The sequence below is a fragment of the Propithecus coquereli genome, unplaced genomic scaffold, assembly GCF_000956105.1.
Source record: "Propithecus coquereli isolate 6110/MARCELLA unplaced genomic scaffold, Pcoq_1.0 Scaffold26, whole genome shotgun sequence".
NCBI lineage: Eukaryota > Metazoa > Chordata > Mammalia > Primates > Indriidae > Propithecus > Propithecus coquereli.
The window spans coordinates 2,436,295-2,459,224 of record NW_012148174.1 but is presented as its reverse complement, the minus strand read 5'-3'; the positions used below and the strand labels follow the sequence as shown (position 1 = coordinate 2,459,224).

Genomic DNA, 22,930 nt, shown 5'->3' with positions numbered 1-22,930 from the left:
GACATTACAAAGCAGGGTCAGGGCACGGCTCCTCTGACAATAAAAACCCACCAGCCGAGCTGGACGCCCCTGCTTTGCTCTGCTCCTGTTTCTCGCCCGCTGGCCCACCGGCCCGTGCCTCGGTCATGCCCGGGGCCCTTAGAACCAACGGAGCAGCCTTCAACGCTGCCACCCTTCATCAGGAATCATCCATAAACAGGTGGCGATGTCCGCTTTTGAAGGTAACGGGATTGCCTGTGTCAACTACCATCTACCAGAACCTAAGATTATGTGTAGACTCTAAGTTGCACACTGAATACAGTAATTTGTTGATTGACGTGTTACCGTGTGTGAGTATTCGGGCTTCAGGAATGGCCGCTGAGTTCGGCGTCGTGCCCCCATCGAAATCTGCATGCAAGACGCGAGCAGACAGAAAACCCAGGCTCAAGGCTCAGTTCCGCTGATGGGCGTTCATCACCTCTGTCTCGATTTTTCTTTTTTTTCTGTGAAGCCAGGACGATGGAGGGGCGCGCGTGGGTTTAGACAAGAGCAGTCAGTGCTGTGTAAACACTGCGGGGAAGAGAGATGATGGGGTGCTGTCGGGGCTACGGGGGGCTCCATGCACTCCCTTCCTCCTGAGGTTCAGCCCCGCCGTCTCGCCCTCCTCCCCAGTCCTCGCTTTCCCTTTTGCTTGTCGCTGAAGCACACATGGACCGCACCAAAGCACACCCCAGGCACACATACCTTTTAATCGAGCCCAGATGGCTGTCGACAGGTAGGTTCTCCCGCTACCCGCCCACCCACTCGCTCCCCATCACTCCAAGGTAGAAGCCAAATGCAGACAAGTAGGAAAAAAGCCCCTCGGGTGAGTTTCTGCATCTCGTTCTCTTTCTGCCCTGTTGTTGACCTACATCTTGTTGTTTGAGTCGCTTTGTCACCGCACTCAGCTTTACAGTTAAAAACAAAACAATAACAAAGGATAAAAAGAAATATATCTTAAAAGTATTTTTGGCTTCATTGTGTGTTAGATTATTTGGAATGTAGCCCAACCCTTACTTCACGCCACTATTGCATCCAATGGCTTCTGTCAGGAAGGTATCCAGGTAAAAGGAATGAAAATAAATATCTCTGTTCCAACTTGTCTTCATCATCATGCCTTTTTGTTGTTATTGTGTCTTGCTTAATTTCGTGAGAATGATGTTTCTTGCTCTTTGGAACTCTCCACGTAAGGGTTTCTATAAAATTGTAGGGCGTTGAACTAAAGAGCCAATATAACCTTTTAACAAGAAAAACAATAGTTTTCTGTAAAAGACTGTGCCCCTACATTTGGAGACTAGGGGACTATCTTGTTGAGAGGAATGTGAGCCAAGAACGGAAGCAGTGCCATCTTTGTTCCATTACTGTTTTTGACTTATTAGATGAACTTGAGCAAATGTCTTCTAAGTCTTCGTTTTGCCATATGTGAATAAGGGACAGAGTGTTCTTTCTTTCTATGTCATGTTCAGATATGCACTGCAATCAAAGCGAGAAACTAATGCAAAAGGAATAAATTATTTCTTGGACTGCAATAGTCTTGATTGACATTTGACATTCCTTCCCAGCTCCAAATTCTGTGATTATAAATAATAAAATGCGTTCACTCTTTCCAACGACTGTGTTTAAATACACTGGCAAAATCTAAAGACCTCTTTCATACTACAGTAAGACAGGCTATAATTTTTGCCTTACACAGACTACCAGGCACCCCTTTTCTCTCTTCATATTTAAAACTGAGCATGTATTTCTTAAGGATTTTCTGTATCTTCTCTCTCTGTGCCATTACCCAAGGGTTAAGCAAAACTTTAAAAATTTCAACAGTGCTACGAGATAAACAAGGTAATGTAGCCTTCTAGCAGTATTGGGAGAGACAGAGAAACCAAAAACTCAATCAACCCCCTCTGGATTAAAAGAACTGTTGGAACTTTGAAAATAAAACAATTCCTTCCCTTCTCATCAGCAGAATGAAGCCAACTTCTGTGAAGTGGCAGATTCCTAATGAGACCATTACCGAGTATTGAATATTACGGAATAAAAAATTATTACCATTGTCCTGTTAATAAAAAAGAAAAGGCTTATGCACTATGTAAATTTATTTTTATTTTCAGATTAATTTTCCTATCAAAAGCACTACCTCTCGATCTAATTTGTCTTCTCCAAGTTTTGAAAGCATTGTCAGATTTTTAAAAAGTGCACATTCAAAGTCTGTAGATTTCGCCGACCCACAGCTAATAGATAAGGCCTCTCATTGATTACAACAGCCTAAATGCCATCGATTCTTGCACCCGATGGCTCACCCAGGACCTCCAGCCCCTGACACCCTCCCTGTGTCTCCCATCATGAGAGGCTCACTAGGGTGTGTCCCCCCATGTGTGCCAGGCCCGCGCCAGCTCTGTGGATTTGGCAGACTCTGCGGGACTCTGATGCTCCTCCTTCCTTGGGCCCCAGAGCCCGTGTCGGGTTCCGGTGGGCGCTGCCCTGCCGCCTCTGCGCTGGGTGGGTGTTGCCAACACACCAGCTGCCCTAAGGAGCCGAAGCAGCCTCCCGGCTGTTTCTGTTGCACTCTGTTAGCGTAGTCCTAAAATGATGTCATTTGTGCCTTGGTGTTTTGCAGAGGTTTGGGGAAGTAGCTCTTTGGGTTTTTTAGCTGTGGCTTCTTGCACTCTGTAAGGGTTAGACGTGAAGACCATCAGAGTAGGGGAGGGAGGCAGAGAGATCGGGGTGAAGAACCAGCACCCTTTCGTGCCCAGGGTGGCCCCTCGCCTCTGACAGCCAAGACCTCTCTTTTCGTGACATAGGTGATCTCCTAGGAGACTCAGGAGCCCCCACCAGCGCTTTCTTTCAGGTGTCCCCACTAGTCCACCCGACGAGCCTGAGCCTCCTGCCGTGGACACATCCCGCACACAAGCTGAGGTCTCTGCTCGGCGACGTTTACTCTTGTTATGACAAAAACCGCCCCAGACCACCCTCAGGGATGAACTCGAGGCTGGGACGCTTTCCCCGAGGGCACCGGGCGGCCATCTCTTCACTCCCGCTCTCGTTGTCCCCGCAGAATGACATCTTCGAGTGGTCCAGGGACCACCGAGTCCACCACAAGTACTCAGAGACGGACGCCGACCCCCACAACGCCGGCCGGGGCTTCTTCTTCTCCCACGTCGGGTGGCTGTTCGTCCGCAAGCACCGAGACGTCATCGAGAAGGGGAGAAAGCTCGACGTCACCGACCTGCTTGCTGACCCTGTGGTCCGGTTCCAGAGGAAGTAAGTGAACAGAGGGGACAGACGGAGAGCACAGCGGGGTGCACCCTAACGATCTGGTCTTATCTGTAGGATTTATCTCTGTTTATTAACTCCCCTTTGCTCATTGATTTTCCCATTGGCGCATTTGTTTTGAATTTCAACTTCTATTTGTGATGGATTTTCTCTAAGCCCCGTGTGGTCTCCTGCAGACCAACCCTGCACAGCCGGTTTCCTGGAATCTGTTTCCTGCTTCCTCACACCCCCATTCCTGCTTCCCCGGGGAGGGAGAAGGGGGCTGGCTTCGTGTTAGCGACACGTGACTCCACTTGACCCTGACAGGCCTGGACTCTCTCCAGGTGTCTGCTCTGTTCTGGAATCCTCTTGCCGTGAAGCCTTCTCCCTACCCCGCCCCCACCAAGGAAATGTCCCACCAGCAGGGTTTTCCACGCAGGGACGGTGGCACCACGTAACAGAGAGCCTCAAAGCGGCTGTGCGCCCCGACGTGTCGGCCAAGCGTGGCAGCTCAGGCGGCATTTGCAGGGTCGAGCCAGCTGCAGCCAGCGCGGGAACAGAGACTGCCTGTAACTGTGCCGAACCCGCTCGCACGCGTCGCTCTGGGCCTGCGAAGCTGGCCATGGTGAGAGCGTTTGCAAATGTGCTTGTTGCCCCCGGGCCTCTGCTTCACGCTGGACGGAGCGGTAGAGCACAGTGAGCAAGCGACAGACCACGGAGACTGACTGCCCGGGTCGAATGCCGGGGGGGCCCCCCACTCACTAGCCAACGGACTGACCACGCCGAGTCTCAGTTTCGTCCGTAAAGTGGGAGTAGCGGCCATACCCGTTTCCTGCAGCTTTTATGAAGATGCAATAAGAAAACGTACGGAAAATGCCTGGCGCGCGGCAAGAGCTTAGAGGACGTCGGTGGTTGTTATTGTTATCACCCAGGTGGTTGCGGGTTTACAGGTTCTGCGTGTTTCCACCGCGGCTTCTCTTGGTTTCACCGCGGGGCCTTCTCTGTGCGTCTCGGTACAGCTCCTGCAGGCGGGTACAACCAGCGTCAACAGCCGGAAGTTTCTAAGCAGAAAGGAACAAGCTGTTCTCCGTTCACGATTCAACAATTTATTCGTTTTGATTTTTACTATGAGAGTAAAATAGTGGAGGTCATTAGAGAAAGCGCTGAAACGTTCGGAGAAGTAAAAAGAAAATCCGCAGTCCTAATCTACAAACACGGTTAATATTCTGTAGAACCTCCTATTTTTATGCATCATGGCATCTGTTTGGCACGACGGCCGTCATACCGCGTATGTAATTTTGTGTCTCGCCCTGAACTTCAAACGATCTCGTAGGCACCCTTGCCAGAGGCTGCAGAAAGCTCCATCAGCTGAGCATGTTGGAGTTTATTCGACCATCACGCCGTGGCTGGATACGTGTGTCATTTCCAGTTCTGGGATATAAATGCTGTTGCTGCACAATTAGTGATGCTGTGGTTCAGTCAGACCTCAGATGCATTCGAAGCGCTCAGAAGAGAAGGCAGAGGATCTTCTGTTTTATTCATGAGAACCGAGCCGGCTATAATAGTCTGGGTCCCTCTGACCATAAAAATGGAAACCTTTTTTTCATCTTTCCCCATCAAAAATGTTATAATCCGATGCATTATGTGTGTACTGGCAGTACATGTGTCCAAAGACTATTTCCAAATGCAGGCAGAAGAACAAAGACTGTTTCAGCAAGTTCTCTGAATAGTCATCGGAGAACATCTTTCATCGCCGCTCCAGTGACTACAGGGAACTGTGGCTTTCAGAAACCGTCCTCTCGTATCATCGGGTGCTGTGTGTGCTTGAGCTCCTGGCCTTACAAGTGGCCTGGTCCTCCCGGCACTTGCAGGCTCTGAGCTATAAGGTGCGGTCCCTCACCGCCTGGTCTGGCTGTGGCATGATGAAGGCAGAGGAACATTGCTCCCAGTGCAGCAGCCGGAGGAGGAAGAGGAGGAGGAGAAGGAGGAGGAGGAGGAGTTAGCATCTCAAAGGCACGCCCCCAGGCGGGCCCTCTGCTAGCTCTAAGAATTGCCCAGCTCCGGGAAGCCAGAGAAGTTTTTAAGATGTCAGAACATCCTAATACACAGAAAATGTTATACATGTAAAATACACCCTAAGAGGAAAGTAATAAACAAAACGTAGATAGAAAGCTGGGGCTGGGAGCGCCTGTGTCTCAGATGATTTGCTCAGTGTTCTTTTGATTATCATACCTTGCTGTTTGAAAGGGGCTGCGACAGTTCTAGAATGTGTGGGTGGGCACGCGCGTCCGTTGCTAATTCTCCAGCCTGGAGCACGTAGAGATCCCTAATCCCAGATAAGGCCTAGCATCACGGACGAGATGAAGCGGGCTCCCATGGTGCGCAGAAGCAGTGCAGCGGTTCAGATATTCTCACGTTCGCGCAGGGAGCTTCGCCAGCAGCAGACACGGTCCTCACCGGAAGGGAAGCCATCTGACGGCGGGGCGTGGGCTGGAAGGGTGGATCCTGGTGTTAGCGGCACCGTCCCATCAGGCCTCAGTCCTTGCCACCCTGGGCCGAGTGGAACTTCCTGAGCCACAGAGAAGGGTGCCCAGCGGCGTCTGGGCCCTGGCGCTGCGTCCTTCCAGGGGCTGCGTGGCTTTCTGTGCCGGTCGCTGGGAGGTGATCGGGGTTTGCAGCCGACGCCACTGCACTCCCAGGGCGCGATGTTTGTGCAAACAGATCAGCTAAGGGTCACTTGCAGAGTTTCCTCAAACAGGTGCCAGCGACGGAGACTGAGGGTTTGGAGGCTCCTCCTTCAGTCCACGCGGTGGTACCCTGACACCGAGGACGTCACAGCCGATCGGCAGCCTTGTGCTGAGACGTCCTAACGACAGCTCGCCAGGGAAACACTGAGCACTCGGCTCCGTCTGCTGCCCTTGTACGGTCTGACGCAAGAGAGGAGGGAGTAACACCAAGAATGACAGGAAAACATCACATTTAGTTCAAGCTATGCTTCCAGACCTTTCCCTTCGAAGATAATTTTACCAAGACTGTTGCAAACAGGTGGTTGACCGGACGCCCTCGCGTTTGGCTAAAAGGCGCATCAGGAGGTGAGGGGGAGAGAAGCAGTGGTACGGTGAGACCCCCAAACATCTAAGGATGTGTTTGGGATTTGGGGAGAGACTTGAGGAGACAGGGGGGCTTTTAAGCACAACCCCTCCTACTGCTCCCTTGCCCCTCAATTCCCCTTGGTCTGATGACGGCCCGTTTCACTTGGGTGCTTGACTGGTCTTGCAACAGTGAAACCAAACTTGGTCCCAAGGGGAGCATCGCTCCGCCATGCTGTTGGGAGAGCCCGGCCCTTTGGTGTCCTTTTTGCCAACTCACAGCTTAATAATGGATGCCGTGAGGCACTTGTTATTTTCTCAGGTAATTCAGCTTGTTTCTCTCTTCTTCGTGTATCACTTACTCATTCAGCAACTGTGCTTTGAGTACCCGCTGTATACCAGGCACTGTTTGAGGTGCTGAGGAGTGAATAGGGAAGACGAGAATGAGGTTCTGGAGGCTGCTTGCTCTGTCCTTCTAGAGCTGCCCAGTTTGGGTCCGCGAATGCGGGAGGAGGAAGCTCCATCAGGCGTCTGCCCGCTGCCTGGCCGGGCTCTTTCCGCAGACGTCTTTGCTGCTCCCCGTCCGATCTCTCCCGTTATTCAGCCTCTGTCCCATCGGTCTGTTTGGGGTTCACTCCCTCCCGTCTATTTCCCTCTTTCTCTCCCCGCAGTCTTTGTCTTCTCACCTGCCAGAGAGCCTTGTTGCTTTTTTTGTGCCCTTCTCTGCATGGGGACGTTGCCCCTGCTCTGCCACTCTGTGTCCTCGATGCCATGATGTTCTTCCTCCCTCCCAGTTTTATAAGAGAACAAAAGCTATTCAGCTATCGCTCTGCCAGACGCTTTTTTGGTTTGTTTTTGTTTTTGGCTGGGAGATGAGGGTTTTTTGTCCTCCTCACTTCATCATCTTGCTTTGATTTATTCTTTTCAAACATTCCTTGTGAATGTAAATATTTCTTCTCCCTGAATCTTATCTTCCATTCTTAAGGGGCGGTCTATGTTTGGTTAACAGCCTCAACCCTGGAGTCTCAATATTCTGTCCTCATCTCAAGCTACTGCATTTTGTCCCGGCTCTATAAAAATTTTGAGAATCAAATAATTCTTTTCTTTGAATAATTTTCCCTGCATCCAGCTGTAGTTGTCAAAAATTAAAATTCTGAATCTTTTGGGTTTAAGGACTTGATAAAATCAATCAAAGAGGTATGAATTAATTAGATTCCTTTTGTTAAAAGTAAATGGAAGAGGTAAAATATCCTCTGACTACTTTTATTAAGCTTTTGGCCTGCCTAAAGGGAATTTGATTTCTGTAGCTACACAGCTGAATTATATTCTGGGATAAAGGACAGAGATGATTCAACATTGAGGTTGCAGCATCAACGCCAGAATTTCCCTATTTTAGTGGTTAAAACTTTGAGCAGGGGAGAAATCAGTGTGGTACATACTTCAACAGTTTGATTTTTAAAAAATTTCCAAATCAAAATGTCATTTGTTTGCCTCTGTAAGAGGTGCTTTTCGTACTAGAACTTTGGGAGAATTTGCCTGTGTGTGTGTCTGTGTGTGACCATAGCTATGATACTTTCCTTTAGCTAAAACCAGAATTGCTGAGTCAAATAATATATAAAACTCTATCCATTTTCATAAAGAATTTGGAAATCTTTTGTTACACGTTTATATGTTTTGGGCCATTTGCAACATTGCCTTTTTTTTTTTTTGAGACAGAGTCTGGCTCTGTTGCCCGGGCTAGAGTGCCGTGGCATCAGCGTAGCTCACAGCAACCTCAAACTCCTGGGCTCAGGCGAGCCTCCTGCCTCAGCCTCCCGAGTAGCTGGGACTACAGGTACGCGCCACCATGCCCGGCTAATTTTTCTATTTTTAGTAGAGACGGGGTCATGATCTTGCTCAGGCTGTTCTTGAACTCCTAACCTCAAGCGATCTTCCTGCCTCAGCCTCCCAGAGTGCTGTCATGAGCCACCGCACCCAGGCTGGCAATACTGCCTTTTAAAAGAGATATACTATTTTCTCTACCCATGGCCAAAGACAAAGATATCATCTCTTCATTTCCCTCCTTTTTCGTTAAAGAGAAAAATCTGACACAGTGGAAACCACTTTCCTATCCAGAATCTTCCAGCCACTTGGTGGAAGAAGGTAGAATGGTCACAATATCTGGTGTCTAGATTGGCAAATTAATAAATGAGGCGTGTCATGCGTATTTCTTGTTCTTACCTCTCCTTGCTCTGAGCTGGGACATATTACTCCATAGGTGACAAGAGTCACTTTCGTGCTGGTTTACTCCATCAAAGACTCTTTTTCTAAAGAATCTAGCGACTAATAAGCTAGGAAGAGAGTAGTATAGGAGAAGTTGTTTAAACAGGAGGCATCCGAAGCTACAAATGTATTTATTTAAAATAAGAAATGGACTGGTTAACTAGAAACAAATCCACTATTTGCTGTCCAACTTGTAGTTCTTTCTGTGAAATGATTTGCAGGCTAATGTCCTTGTGAAAGTGATTTGGTGAAAACATAAAATGAGGCCGCGTCCCTTTTTAAAACTGAAAGAGTGTGATTCATACCTATTTGTGAAATTTAAGTACGTTTTTCTCTCTTACCGATGCAGCTTACTGACAGCAATGTGTTACGGGACCCTCTCGTCAGTTGACAGGTGGAGTGAAAATATTGTCGTAAGTAATGATTTGTTGGTAGCTGTTCCATTACCCAAAATGAATATTTGGATGAGGCTTGTGTGGGCCGTCATGTCAGAGCTACCAGGGAGCTTCTCCTTTGACATAATTTATTCTGATTCCTCAGTGCCTGTCTCGCCGTGTTGGATCCTATCGGATGTGTCGAGGGATGATCAGGTTGAGAGATACAAGGTTTTGTTATTGACACGATTTCCCCGGGAGCGCCGGGGAAATTAAACCCTGGCTGAACAAACCTGGGCTGACCTCTCAGCTGCTTCCTTTATTCTTTATCAGCACGAAGCAGGTTCAGAGACAAGGAAGGGCCCTCAACCAAGAGGCGCCATAGCAGATGCTCTGTGAACAGCGTCAAGGGTCTACACTGAAAAGTCACGCTTCCGGATTGTACTTCTTAGCTTTGTTACCTGCTCGTTGAAACCACTCCAGAAAGGTCTGCCTGATGTCACGTGCTCTCTCTGTGTCCCTCGAGGTATTCTGACCGTCAGAAGAGAGACACACAACAGTGAACTTGGTAATAACATTGTATAAAGTAGCAGATGTGGATTCAAAGACCAAGCCGTATGTTCTTAAACTGTGTGAAGCACAGGCAAAATTATACTCTGTCCTAGCCACGGGTTATTTATTCATGCAGTTAGTTAACACAAAGAGGCAGCTATGGAGAGGTAAAATAGGGCCTGGCAATCGAAAGATCCTGATTGTGCCATTCTGTCTCTGAGATTTTATTTCCATAGCTATAAAATGGCGATAGTGATGATATCTACCTTACAAAACTATTACTGTTTTTTAAAAAAATTTTTTTTAGAGATGGGATCTTGCTATGTTGCCCAGGCTGCTCTTGAACTCTTGGCCTCAAGTGAGCGATCCTCCCACCTAAGCCTCCCAAGTGCTGGGATTATAGGCATGAGCCACCACACCCAACCTACCTCACAAAATTATTGGGTGAATAAATTAGTTAATATGTATGAAAGCACAGAGCAAATATGCAATAAATATTTGTGTTGTTAACTATGCATACACCACTATATAAAAGATATCCCACTTTTGAAAACTTTAGGTTCTAAAATGCTGTTCATATGTCTATTTTTTTATAAGTCCAAAGTGACTAAAGGTGTTTAATCTACCAGTTTCCAGATGTGTTTTCTATATAAAAACATAAGTAGTTCTGTCAAAGCTTTAAAACCTGGAGTTCTCTGCTCTTCCTTACATTCTAGTGAATATTTGCCCCCAGTGTAGACCTCCAGTGTCTATACTACCCTTATTTGCCACCTCACCAACCGATCGATGATTCGCTGATTTGGAAGGTTCCTGAACCCAGCAACTTAGAACCCGTGGAGCCACCTTTGGCTAAAAGCAAACATGTCACCAACAGCCCTTTCAGCTTTCTTAGGTTCCCTCCTAAACGCTTGGCTTTCACCAGAATTAACAAAGTTTCGGCCAGGGGACATTGTTCATTGTTGCTAACGTTTAGCCAAAACCTCAAAGTTTCTGTTTCCATTTTACCAGTCCCTGTTCCTTTTTGATCATTCTTCACTCTTTAGCCTCAGGAATATTTCCTGCTGTGCCAGGAGGACCCTGCAACATTCTGTGTTCTCTCAGGACTTTCGATTTTGAAAAATTTGTTTCTACTTTTGTTTCCATCCGAATCTTGTGCCTCTTGTTAACGGCGTTTGAAAGACACTCACTGTTTTTACACTTTTCAAACTGATGATGTTGTTGCTGTTCATAAAATATCTCAGAACTGAGCACAAGCCCAGCTAACGTACCTCTGACTAAAAACAATATGTGGCCAAGTGACTACTTACGGCCACTAATACCATCTGCTGGCGGTGGGCAGAATGAATGCCTTTTTCCCCCTGCTCTGTTCATACCTGCAGACTTCCTTAAATGGAAAATTTGTAAGTAGAGGCATTTCTGTACTAAGGGGTATAAAAGATACAAAGGCTAAAAAAAGAGATAGCCATTGCTTTTATAAATCTTACAATTTTTTTGGGGAGACAAGATCTCTGTTGCCCAGGCTGGAGTGCAATGGCCTCATCGTAGCTCACGGCAGCCTCAAACTCCTGGGCTCAAGTGATCCTCCTGCCTCAGCCTCCCAAAGTACTAAGATTATAGTTGTGAGCCACCGTGCCCAGCTGGAATCTCATAATTTTATTGGGAAGAAAAGGCACACACTTATGAAATAGCCAGAGACCCCCAAGTCCATATATGAGAGTGACACTGCAGTAGATGACGGATGACATTAGGAACAGAGGAAATTCACAATGACTGAGGGACGGTAGAACAAAGTACTTGGAGAAATCCGCGTGGAAGTGATAGCTCTTTATAACCGGCAGGACTGCTCTCATTCTCCAGAAACAGAGTTCATCCCTCTGTTAAGACTTCTTTTATGTATTTCAGTAAATGTTAAAAGTTCTCCATGTACAGATCTTATGTGTTTCTTTGGTTTATTTTTAGGCATTCTATAATTTTTGCTGTTATTGTCAACAGAAATCAGCGACAGTGAGTGGGTGCCCAGACACCTGACCTTCCCTCCTTAGATATCCTAGGCTAACAGCAGGAGCTGTCGAGTTGGCCAAACAAGTCACAAAATGCCACTGAGAGCCACCAACCTGGAAAGGATGTCATCCAGGTTGCTGCCCAAAGGCAGGCTGGCAGGAGGCAGAGGGGGCCCAGTGGAGAACCAACGTCTGGATATTGGATGTGATCCAGCCTTGGAAATCGAAAGCTCACCTTCCTCTCTCCTTGCTTTTCCTAAAGAAATGTTTTCATGGCATCAAAAAAATTTAAAAAAATTAAAAGGAGCATAGGCTAACTCCCTTCCTGGGGAAAGGACACCGCGTTGCAAAGGGCGTTCTAAGGGTCAACTTCTTAGGCCAAAATACTGAAATGACAAAGATTAAAGAGGATGAATTCCCGGTGAAGGAGAGAACAGAGAAATCACTGTCAACTTACCCACTGAGGACAATTCTTATCAGAGATTGGATTTGGACCGGCTCTCTGTCCCAGTCTCTCATTTCTCCTCACTCTGCCCGTTTTCCTATAAAACAATAATAAATCTGTCACACAGATGAAAAGAACCTTGCTGCTGAGATGTGATTTGGCAAAACACGCTCGTTGACTCATCTGAAGAGTGCCTTCTCTTCCGCCATTTGGCTTTCTCTGATAAACCTACGCCGAATCAGTCTTCCATTTTAAAGAAGAGAAAAACAATTACTCAGATGTCCTAACTATCAAGAGATTTAGAAAAACTGTACGTATGGTTCTTAGTTGGCCAGAACTTGAGAGCCTGTTTATTTCTCTTAAGAAATATATGCATACGTATATGTGTGTGTATATATATGTATAAAACAGACTTTAAAATTCTGCCCAACTAGTTATTCTCTAATAAGAAACTGGATTTTTGTGATAATGAAAACTGTCATTTACAATCAGAAAGTCAATATTTGCTACAATGGATTGAGAGAGCAACATATCGTAACACAACTGACCGTCACAACCAACACTTTAGGGCAAGAACGGAACGTTGAGAGTCGCAGAGTCCCAGGTGGTGGGGGGGGGGGATTTCTGGATCCTGAAGGTCAAGTGTTCCCAGAGAAAAAGAGGAATAGAAATTAGGAAGCACCTTCTAATGCAGGAACGTCTCAGGCAGCGATGGCTCTATTTATTATGCAAGTGTATCTTTTCTTTGTGCCCCTCTGTGGCTTTGTCAGTTATTATCTGCACCAACTAACAGGAAAAAGAGAAGCAGTTGGAAGAGCTAAGATATGAATCATTCAAATTTTGTATGAAAAGTCTGGGTACAAGTTGTGTTAGAAGAGGGGATGATTAACTGGAGGCCTGAGGTCTTTCTCTGCTAATTCTATCTACTGCGGCCCCAGCTCCTCTATTGCCGTGGGTAATTTTGAGCTGACATTATCTTGCATATAAATGGGCAAAACATTTAGTTTTAGGATTCCCCTCGGGTGCTCATTCGGAATCTTATTGCTCTTGAAAAATACAAAACTCTAATAAACTCATTATAATAAGTCTACATCTAATCTTAGAATGACAATCATAGCTTCCAGGGTTTTGTTATTATAATAGTCTTTCTCATATTGATTTTAGTGTATTGGGTACCTATGTTCGCTGTGCATGTAAAATTCATATCTCTCATGTCTTCATACGTGGTGGAGTCTGAGGCTCTGAGAAGTCGACTCGGTTACATTTTATGAATGGCAGAACTGGACTCTGGAACCAATCGTCTCAGTCCGAAGTGCGTGCTCTCTCTACCGAGTTATGCTGTAATGACGTTCACAGGGAATAATGTCTTTCCTCTTCCTCCACTTCACCCTATTGCCTACGTACTTTGCATGTTTCATATTTTATTGCAGTTCTGAGTTATTCAGAATAAGAAATTATGCCCGCTTGTGAGTCAGAGTCGTCTTCTACTTAAAACCGGTTAATAACTTCCTCTTGGGAAAAGTGGCAACTGTTCTCGCTCTGGCGTGGCCATGGTTACCGTGTCTCTTGGTATTTCTGCTGTGTACGTCACCCTCTGCTAAGGCCATTCCCCTCACACTTCAGGCTGTTTCGTGACACTGCGCCTTTGCTTGGACTCTTTCTTTGACTTAGATCCTTGTCCCTCAAAGTGTAGTCCCAGGACCATGAGCGTCCGCGTCACCGGGATCCCAAGCCCCATCCCAGTCTCCAAGTGATCTGAATGCTCAGTGACATTTTTGAGAGGCACTGACTTGGAATACTCTTAAGTTCTTCACCTAGCCAACTCTTGCTCACTCTTCAAAACTCACCTCTAGGAAGCTGAGGTCAGCAGTTCCGAAAACATAGTCCAAAGCCTTGGTGGGGGTGGGGGGATCCCCAAGACCCTTTCAGAGGTCTATGAGTTCCTCTCTTTTCCAACTGCACATCTCTGGGAGGCAGATTTTCTTCGCAGACTTCAGCCGAAACAGCATATTGCTACCGCCTGACTGCAGAAGCAGATGTGAGAATCCAGCTGCTTCCATAAAGCCAGACATTCAGGAGATTTGCAAAGATGTCAGACAGTGCCATCTTCACACGAAATTTCTTTGTTGCTTTGAAAAATATGGTTATTTTTCATAAAAATGTTATTCATGTTAGTATATTACAGGTTTATTATTATTTGAATGAATTGATAGATTTAATATTAATTTTATATTATAAACAAATACACTTGTATATTTTATATGTAACCTATATAGTATAATAATTTTATATTAACATATTAACATTTAATATTTAATGAACTAACAAAACATGTCTCAGTTTTAGTTTCCCATACAATAAATATCAATAGCTATAACCCACATGAACGAAAGCTTTTCTGTTATAAAATAGTAGCACGTAAGCCTTTGCCTCAAGCCCTGCCTTCTGGGAAACCCAGGCTAAGACGCTCATCACTACCAAGGAAGGTCAAGTTTTGTTTCATAACCTTTCATTTGGAAAGCAGAAAAATGGGTAATGATTTCCACATACAATAAAAAAAAGTTTGGATAATTGAACATGCATACCCTCAACTAGGAGGAAAACTCAGTTATCTAAAACGATGTCTTCTTGAGTTTTTGCAGCACGGTTTTACTGAAGGGACATCAAATAGCGCAATAATCACAGTTAAGAGATCTAGCAGGGCAGGCTCTCGGAGGAAATCAATTTTGAGCTGATTTTTAACTTTGGAAGAACAATGCTGCTTGACTATAGGGATGGAACGAACCCATGTGATCTTCAGAAAGTGTGTGTCATGCCTACGGGCCATGTCTTTTACATGTGAAGTGAAGAAGCTGTGATAGCAGCCTGTTCGTTTTTGCCCTCAGCGAGAACAGTGGTCCGCCCACCTAACCGATTCGGCTGCACCGGTTGATATTGATTACAAAGGTGGCCGAAATGACTCCGTTGGCTGTTTTCCCACATAGAGGCTGGCTGCATGCAGGGAGAAGCTTATTATTGATAAAGTTGTTAGAGTTTTGGAATTACACTTGCTCCCTTGAGTGGGAGTGGAGGGTTGCATTCTGTCCGTTGTCCTTTTGGCACAAGACCTACACGTGTGTAGGCTAAAACGATCAGGGAGGTGCACACAGACACACCCACAACGCACACACTCACACACACGCTACTATCTAGTGTCGCCGTCATTTTTTTTTAAATTTTACTGCCAGAAAAAGTAGGTATGACTACCTCATTTTTAAAAAGACCACTGTTTAAATTGAATTAAATTTTCTTGCTAAATCCTAGGCCAGATCCTAAAGTAAACAAAGAAAATCACAACACGATCAAAGAAAACAGTAGTTACCCTCCAAACGCACCGGGCTTTCCCTCCTTTGGGGATTGACTGTCTCTGAGAATTTGATGAAAGCTGTAGACTTTGAGCCTCAGAAAAATGAAAATACACAAACATGTTTGCACACAATTTCATGGGTCCCAGATTAAGCAAAGTGGTTCTATTTTTTCCTGCAGAGACCAGTTTGCCTCAGAGAGGGAGGATGAAGGTGGAATGCAGTTTTAAGGGCGACAGAAAGTGGAAATGCAGCCACTTTGTTTAAAAAAAATATTTTGCAAATGATCTGAATTGTTTACTTTAGTCACCCTGTTCTACATACCGTCAGGAGATGGTCCGTTGTTTCTAGAACTTATTGAGAACAATGGATAAGGAGGAAGGAAGGGAGGGAGGAGAGTGGGAGGGAGAGAGGACAGAGAAAGAGACAAAGACAAAAAATCCTAGAGAGACCCAGAATGACACCTGTCTGACCAACTTAAACTTCTCCCAAGAGGACAAGAGAAGTGCCAAGTACCAAACAATGGGGAGGGAGAACTGACCTAATTCGTTTTGCCAAAGACAACAGACCCTCACCCCCAGTTCCTTCTACTGCAGTTCAGCCATCCAGCTGCTTCCTAGGCCCCGCCGTGCAAATGTGCATTTTGTGTGCAAGGAACTGCAGACAAAGCCCTGCCCCCAAAGAACTCACTGTCCAGTACGATGGAAGCAAAGCTTTGAAAAAGTGAAGAAGCCCTTTTCCTGTCCCCCATACCGGTCTCAGCAATTAGCAAGCCTGGGTATTTTCTTGAAGCACTTCATCGTTAATGAGGTAGAAATAAGGCTCTTTGTGTTGAAATTCTGAAATGATGGTGTTTATCTTTTGAACCGCTGCTTAGTGGATTAACGTAACCTGTTTGTATAAAGACAAACTAACTTCAAGTGGGTGGGTGCAGCTAACCTCCACATTCAGACCTCGAAAGCAAATAACGCCAAAGGCAAAGAGAAAAGACTAGTATGTCTTTTCTTCGCTGCATTGCAAGGTTCATGGGGCCAGGGTTTGCCCATCTCTGCTTCCTTCATTGGGAAGGAGATGCATCCGGAAGACGCAGATTATACATCCACATGGTCCAATTAAAAGGTTTTCTTTTCTAGGAAAGCTGATCGTGGAACAGCACAGGGTAAGTGATGTCAAGACTATCTGAAGGTCAAAGCCAGATCTCGAGTAGTCTGATGATGATTTTCAGAGGATGCTTCAAACACAGCCATCCTGAATGAAAGCTTTCACTTAAAGGACACGGTACACAGGAGACGCAAAGTCCATTTTCAACTTAAAAGTTCGAAGAGTCTGGAAGATTTTCTGCAAAACTCCACAGAGTCACCCCATAAATGGGCTTCCATCTTCAGATGGGCATCTAAATGCAGGCGTGTTCCACCTTCCTGTGGGCAACGCCAAAGGGGGCTGAGGAAGGTAGAGGGAATGTTCCATCCATGTACGGACCGCCAGGGCATATCTAAATGTTGGGTAGGCATCTGTGTGATTTTTCCTGGTCCCCTACAAGGTGCAAAATTGTAGAGAAAATGAATTTTGGAGAGGCTGTAAGCGAAATCACAAAACCAAACACGTTTAATCAAAATGCCGGTGACAGCTCGTTGCTCATCATTACAGAGCATTCGTGGGGCTGTAATTTCTGTGTCACCTGTTGTGGTGTTTGCTTCTTTTCACATTTCTTGAGGTGGCCCCCTGGAACTTGGCAGATCATTTCCCCTGCCTTCCTGCTCTAATAGATTTCACTCTCGAGATCTCACCCGCCGCGCGCTCTGGACTGCTGTGCTTAGGGCTAGCAAAGCAGTGGGAAAAGGCTTGCAGACAGAGAATAACAATTTCTTCTTCATCTAAAGAAAAATAAGAGCTTTAAGCTGCTTATCACACCCAGGTTGGGAGGAGAGAAAAAAAAAAAAGAAATCCCAAATCCTTTCTTCTCCATAGACCACACTTTTGGTCTCAGGGCTTTTCTTAATGTTTCAGTTCTCTTTATTCTGATCCAGTCTCTTGGAATGAGGATATTCTTCAGAGAGTTGAAGAAGTTTAAGGTTAACGCCGAATCTGCATCTGTGTACTGCTGCCAAAGCTTACGTGGATTGGGGCGTTGTTTTGTGCGATGGCATTTGGTTGGGTAACGACGGACTCCTTGTCCTGAGCTAAATGCTGGAGCATCTTCCCGATTGTGGTCTTGGTGCGGTGAGAACTTGGGGGTGCTGGGGAGCGGAGAGGATCCCAGCATCTGTCGTAGACCCGTCCTTGTAAGCTTATAGGCTACAGAAAGCGGGTCTAGAATTACCGTGAAGTGAGTCTGAGTGCTTCTGCTTTTGCGTTTTTGACTACAACATTTAGGTCTCGGGTCTAGTTTCGGAGTTTGGTTTCGGATCCGTGGAGGAGAGCCACCGTGTTCTTTGGCTCATTCTCGGGTTTGGAGCACCCATTCTCTCTCGTCCTTCCTCTTTGCTTTTCTCCATTGATGATTTTAGCAGTCTTCGCCCAGCCCAGGGTCTGAGTGTTCCCAGCAAGCCAGGGAGGAAGCCACTCACATTCTAAACCAAGATGGAACCTGTTAGTGTGCCTGTTAATCTTAGATATTGTCAAAACGTTACCATGTTTGGCAGCTCAGAGAATGATCTAAACGCTCGTGCTCAGAAATTGTTCATTTAAACTGGGGTAGGAAGCCTCACAGTGAAATCTGTTGCTTCCTAAGGGTTGGGTCCTGACGAGCAACCGTGTCTTTAATGACGTCGTTGGCTTTATGGACACAATCCTACGCTGGCGCCAATCCAAGAGATAAGAACCTGAAAGCAGGCTGCGCATTTATTGTGGGGTTGTTCTGGGGAAACTTTGGGATTTTACCTCTCATGCTCCTTGCCTACTGAAGTCACCGTTGTGTTTTTATTTTACTGAGAAGCCAAGAACTCATCATTTATTAACCAAAGCATCATTGATTTAGTCATTCCACAAATACTTAGCAGTGCCAACCACGTGGGAGTGTCTACCAGCCTCTGGAGAGTCTGACTTCCTGGGGGACTCGGCCGGCCCCGCAGTGTATCCAGGCCACAGGTTGGGACCCCCGAAGCGGCTCTGAGATGGACAGTACATTGGGGGGAGCTTCCTGGGCGGGTCCTTGGGATCAACACCTGTGGAAGGAGGGACGGCAGCTGGGCTTTGACCACTCTCAATGGCGGCATCAGGCATGCCTACCGGGACCTGGCCTGGGCAACGGACCCTCCCCTGACCGGTCGGTCACCAGATCTGCAGTCTTCAGGGGAGGGGCATGACCTGGGCAAGGTGGCTCTCTGCCAGGGGCAGCACTGCCAGCAACTGGGAGAATAAGTCCTGTAAGCCCAAGAGGGGACCTGGGCGGCACATCACAGTGTCTGAAGCAGTGTGCTGGGATGCCACTCTACAGAAAATCTTGACTCGACCGGCTCGAACGATAGAGAACGCCTCACGTCCCAAAGACAGACATCAGGGATAAAGCAACTCGTTCCCATCGTTCTGCCAAGGAGCAGCTTTGCTTCTCGGGCTTCGTCCCGTCATAGACACAGGTGGCCAGAGCGGGGCTGGTGTCTCTGTGCAAAAGAGAAACTGTTTCTGCCCTCGTGCTCTGTCTATTGATGAGGAAGATATTTCCTCGTATCTTTCTTTTTTACTGTGGTAGAACGTAACACAATATACCATTTTAGCCATATATCGGTATACGGTTCTGTGACGTTAAGTATGTTCACAACGCTGCATAACCATCACCCCAGAGGGTAGTTCTGGGGTATATTCTGTCCCATCAAACTCCAAGCCCAGCTGCAGTGGCCGAGCCCGCAATGCCCCCGGGCTGGGCTTTCCCTCCTCCCCTGTTTCTTCCTTCCACGTGCCCAGGCCTGTCAACTGAACTCACTTCCCAGAGTCCACTGAGCAGACACCGCCCTGGCCTCACGCGCTGCTTCTGCAGGGACCGCCTAACGGTGCACGGAGAGCGAAAGAACGGCAAGAGGCGTGTTCCACGCCCACAATCAGATCTGGACTCAAGAGTCTTTAATCTACCGAATTTCAGGCCCTCGCACTGTGCCACCTGCCGGTTGACACACATGCACCTTAACAGAGGCCTTCCGGAAGCTTCATCAGGCGATGGGGGGCCAGGCAGGCACCAGCTATGAATAGGCAGCTGCAGACACTTTCACGTCTCAGCCCTTCTCCTGTCCCCGTGTGGAGGCAATCCTGCATTGCGACAGGGTGGTGGACACCGGGCTGAACCCTGGGGCAGGGACTGCATCTCATTTGTCTTTGTGTCCCCAGCACTTAGCTCGTGTATCAGTAACGCTTGGGGCCTGGCACACAGTAGGTGCTCAGTAAATGTCTGCTGGCTGCTGAGGTCCAGAATTCCAACTACAAATGGTTTGCTTTTTAATGATTACTTTTAATATGGCTGTGCCTGTTTCTGTACTTATTTATTTTTTTATTTTTTTGAGACAGAGTCTCACTGTGTTGCCCTGGCTAGAGTGAGTGCCGTGGCGTCATCCTAGCTCACAGCAACCTCAAACTCCTGGGCTCAAGCGATCCTCCTGCCTCAGCCTCCCCAGTAGCTGGGACTACAGGCATGCGCCACCATGCCCAGTTAATTTTTTCTATATATTTTTAGTTGTCCAATTAATTTCTTTCTAATTTAGTAGAGACGGGGTCTCACTCTTGCTCAGGCTGGTTTCGAACTCCTGAGCTCAAACAATCCGCCCGCCTCGGCCTCCCAGAGAGCTAGGATTACAGGCGTGAGCCACCGCGCCCAGCCTTGTACTTATTTATTTTTTATGCTGCTTTGGAATGTAATCTCCGATGGACAGAGAACATATAGTTTGGTGGTGGGGGGGGGGTCATCTGTCATTTTACCAAGCTAAGTCAGTAAAAAATCATGTACCTAAAATTAAGAAATACTGCATATTTCTTGAAATGATTCAAGAAAGACTATCAGGTTGATGGATGAAAGCAATCGCTGTTAAGTTGTCTCAAACTGGTGGCTGGTAGGTTACATGTAGCTCTAAGATACATGGGTTTAGCCAGCACAACGTTGGTTACCTTACATTGGAATTCTTCCGGAGTATGCTACAGGGCCCAGCACTGCCTATAGCATCCTAGCTGTCCCTTCTACCCGCCCAGCCCTTGCAGGTACACGGGTTTGTGACCCCCTCACAGAGTGACACACAACTTTCCTTATACTGAAAGTTAAAATGAAATACCTGGCACCATTGCTCCTTGGGCTGTTTCTGACCTTCCCTGCAGCTTGCTGAGCCCGCCCTGTGCGACCAGCAGGTGACTCATGGTGACGTGCTGTCCTGCCTTCCAGGTACTACAAGGTGTCTGTGGTGCTCATGTGCTTCGTGGTGCCCACGCTGGTGCCCTGGTACACCTGGGGGGAGAGCCTGTGGAACTCCTACTTCCTGGCGTCCATCCTTCGCTACGCCGTCTCCCTCAACGTCACCTGGCTGGTCAACAGCGCCGCCCACATGTACGGAAACCGGCCCTACGACAGGAACATCAGCCCCCGGCAGAACCCGCTCGTCACTCTGGGCGCCATCGGTGAGCAGCGGGTCGGGAGCCATGGGGAGGATGGCAGCCCGGAGTTTCCCGGCTTCTCAGTGGTTCTGTGGGACCGGTCAGGGGGTGGGGTGGACTGGGCTTCAGCCTGGCCTTAGCGTCCTGGCTCTCGGACGAGTCAGCTCTCTGATTTGCAGTTTTCCTATCTGGGAAATGGGCATTGCGATGCCTGCTTCTCGGGGATACATAAGCTGCTTGGTGCGGCGCCCGGCACGTACTGGGTGGTCAGTAATTGGCAGCTGTTTATTATCGCCGTGGAAATGTGCTCTCAAACTGCCCTCAGCTGTCCAAACCTTTGGCAGACTTTAAGGAGAAAAGGCCTTTAAACGGAGAGATGGGAAGAAGTGAGACTTAGCATCTCGTGGGACCTCAGAATGGCTAAGAGGGGACCTGTGAAGTCCAGTGAGTTTGGCTGAATCCTGGCTCCTCCACGCACTCTCTGGGCAAGTTATCTGGCTCCCCGGCTTTCTGTGTCCTTATCTGTAAAGTGGGGATAAGAGCAGCCCTGACTGCCGCCCGGGGTCGTTGCAGGGTTGGATGCGTGTTTGCAGCGGTGCTCAGCATGAGATAAACCTTCTGGGGCGCAGCTTTACTGCCGGCCGTGTGGCCTTCAGCGAGTTGCTCACCCCTCTGTGTGTTCACGTTCTCATTTTGGTGCAGAGGCAGGAGGATTATGGGAGCTGGTATCTGCTAAAGCACTTGGCACTGGCCCTGGCATACAATAAGTGCTTAATAAATAAATATTAGCTGCACCTTTATAGAAGCAACTCAGGCTTCTCCTTAAGCTGAGCCTTGAGCACAGAGATCAAACTCAGGAAGGAAAGTTCCGACCGTTAAGTACAAGCAGTGTCTGTGTCACTCAGCGATGAGATTCTGCTGCTGCTTCCTTAGGGTCATCCCCCTGTGAAGCCCCCAGGGATCCTACGGTTCTCGTGGACTTGCACTGACGACAGCAGTACAGGTGGGACAGACACCGAACTTGGTTGCATAAGCAGGGAGAAAAGTGCCTTGGAGAAGAGGAAGAGCAGTTTCCCAACCCCTCCTACAGCTCTCTCCTCCTCTCAGCCTTCATCTTCTAGAAGGAGAGCCACGTCCAGTGTTGATTCTGACAGTGGACACAAGTAGGGGCAAGACAGACAGCACCATCTTGTACGGGGATGGACGGACCAGGAAACTCGAGGAGCGTGGCCACGCCCTAAGCCCGAAAGAGCTGGGTATCGGTTTTGAGTCTGTCCAAGTCAACGCTGGACTCCCAGCCAGTTTGCTTCAGAAAGGTCCTTGGACGGCTCTTGCTACCCCAGTTGTGCAGCAGAGTGGGGAACACATACGTAGCGCCTGTTTCTGAAAATAGGGGGAAGAAACTTCTCTGTACTATGTTTTAATCCAGAATGGAGTGGGGGCAGGGTAGGGATGGCCTAAATTAAAAAGAAAATCGCAGAACACAAATGGATCCATCTTGATGGACTCATTGTAGAGTAAAATCCTTCAAAATACGGTCACTAGGAGAACTGCGTGGTGGCCAGGAGCCACTTAAGAAGGAAGAAAAGAGTCTGGCAGTCTCTCAGTTACAGATAGCTACTATGTGAACCAGCACCTCCAGTCCTAGATTTACACCTGAGTGAAATGGAAACATAGGTCCACACAAAAGCTAGTGTGTGAACGTTCGTAGCAACATTATTCACAATAGCTAAACAGTGGAGACAGCCTGAATGTCCATCAGTTGATAGATGGATAAAGACAACGCAGTATATCCTTATAAAGAAACACTATTCGGCAATAAAAAGGAGTGAAGTTCTGACACTTGCTACAACGTGAATGAACCCTGAAAACGTTACGCAAAGTGAAGGAGGCCAGTTACAAAGACTACATATTGTAGTGATTTCATTTATATAAACTGCCCAGAGAACTAGGCTGGGAGGCAGTTGGGGTGATAGCTAAAGAGTGTGGAGCTTTTGGAGAGTAATGAAAATGTTATAAAATTCATTGCGGTGAT

General features: G+C 47.2%; 1 protein-coding gene across 1 annotated transcript in view; it reads left to right on the top strand.

Annotated features, from left to right (window-relative positions):
* SCD5 (stearoyl-CoA desaturase 5) overlaps positions 1–22,930 on the top strand; it is a 76,225-nt gene that overhangs the window by 50,797 nt on the left and 2,498 nt on the right. The window contains exons 3-4 of the mRNA XM_012647145.1: positions 3,068–3,273; positions 20,687–20,919. Of these exons, the coding sequence (XP_012502599.1) occupies positions 3,068–3,273; positions 20,687–20,919 (439 nt within the window). The remainder of the gene's footprint in view (positions 1–3,067; positions 3,274–20,686; positions 20,920–22,930) is intronic.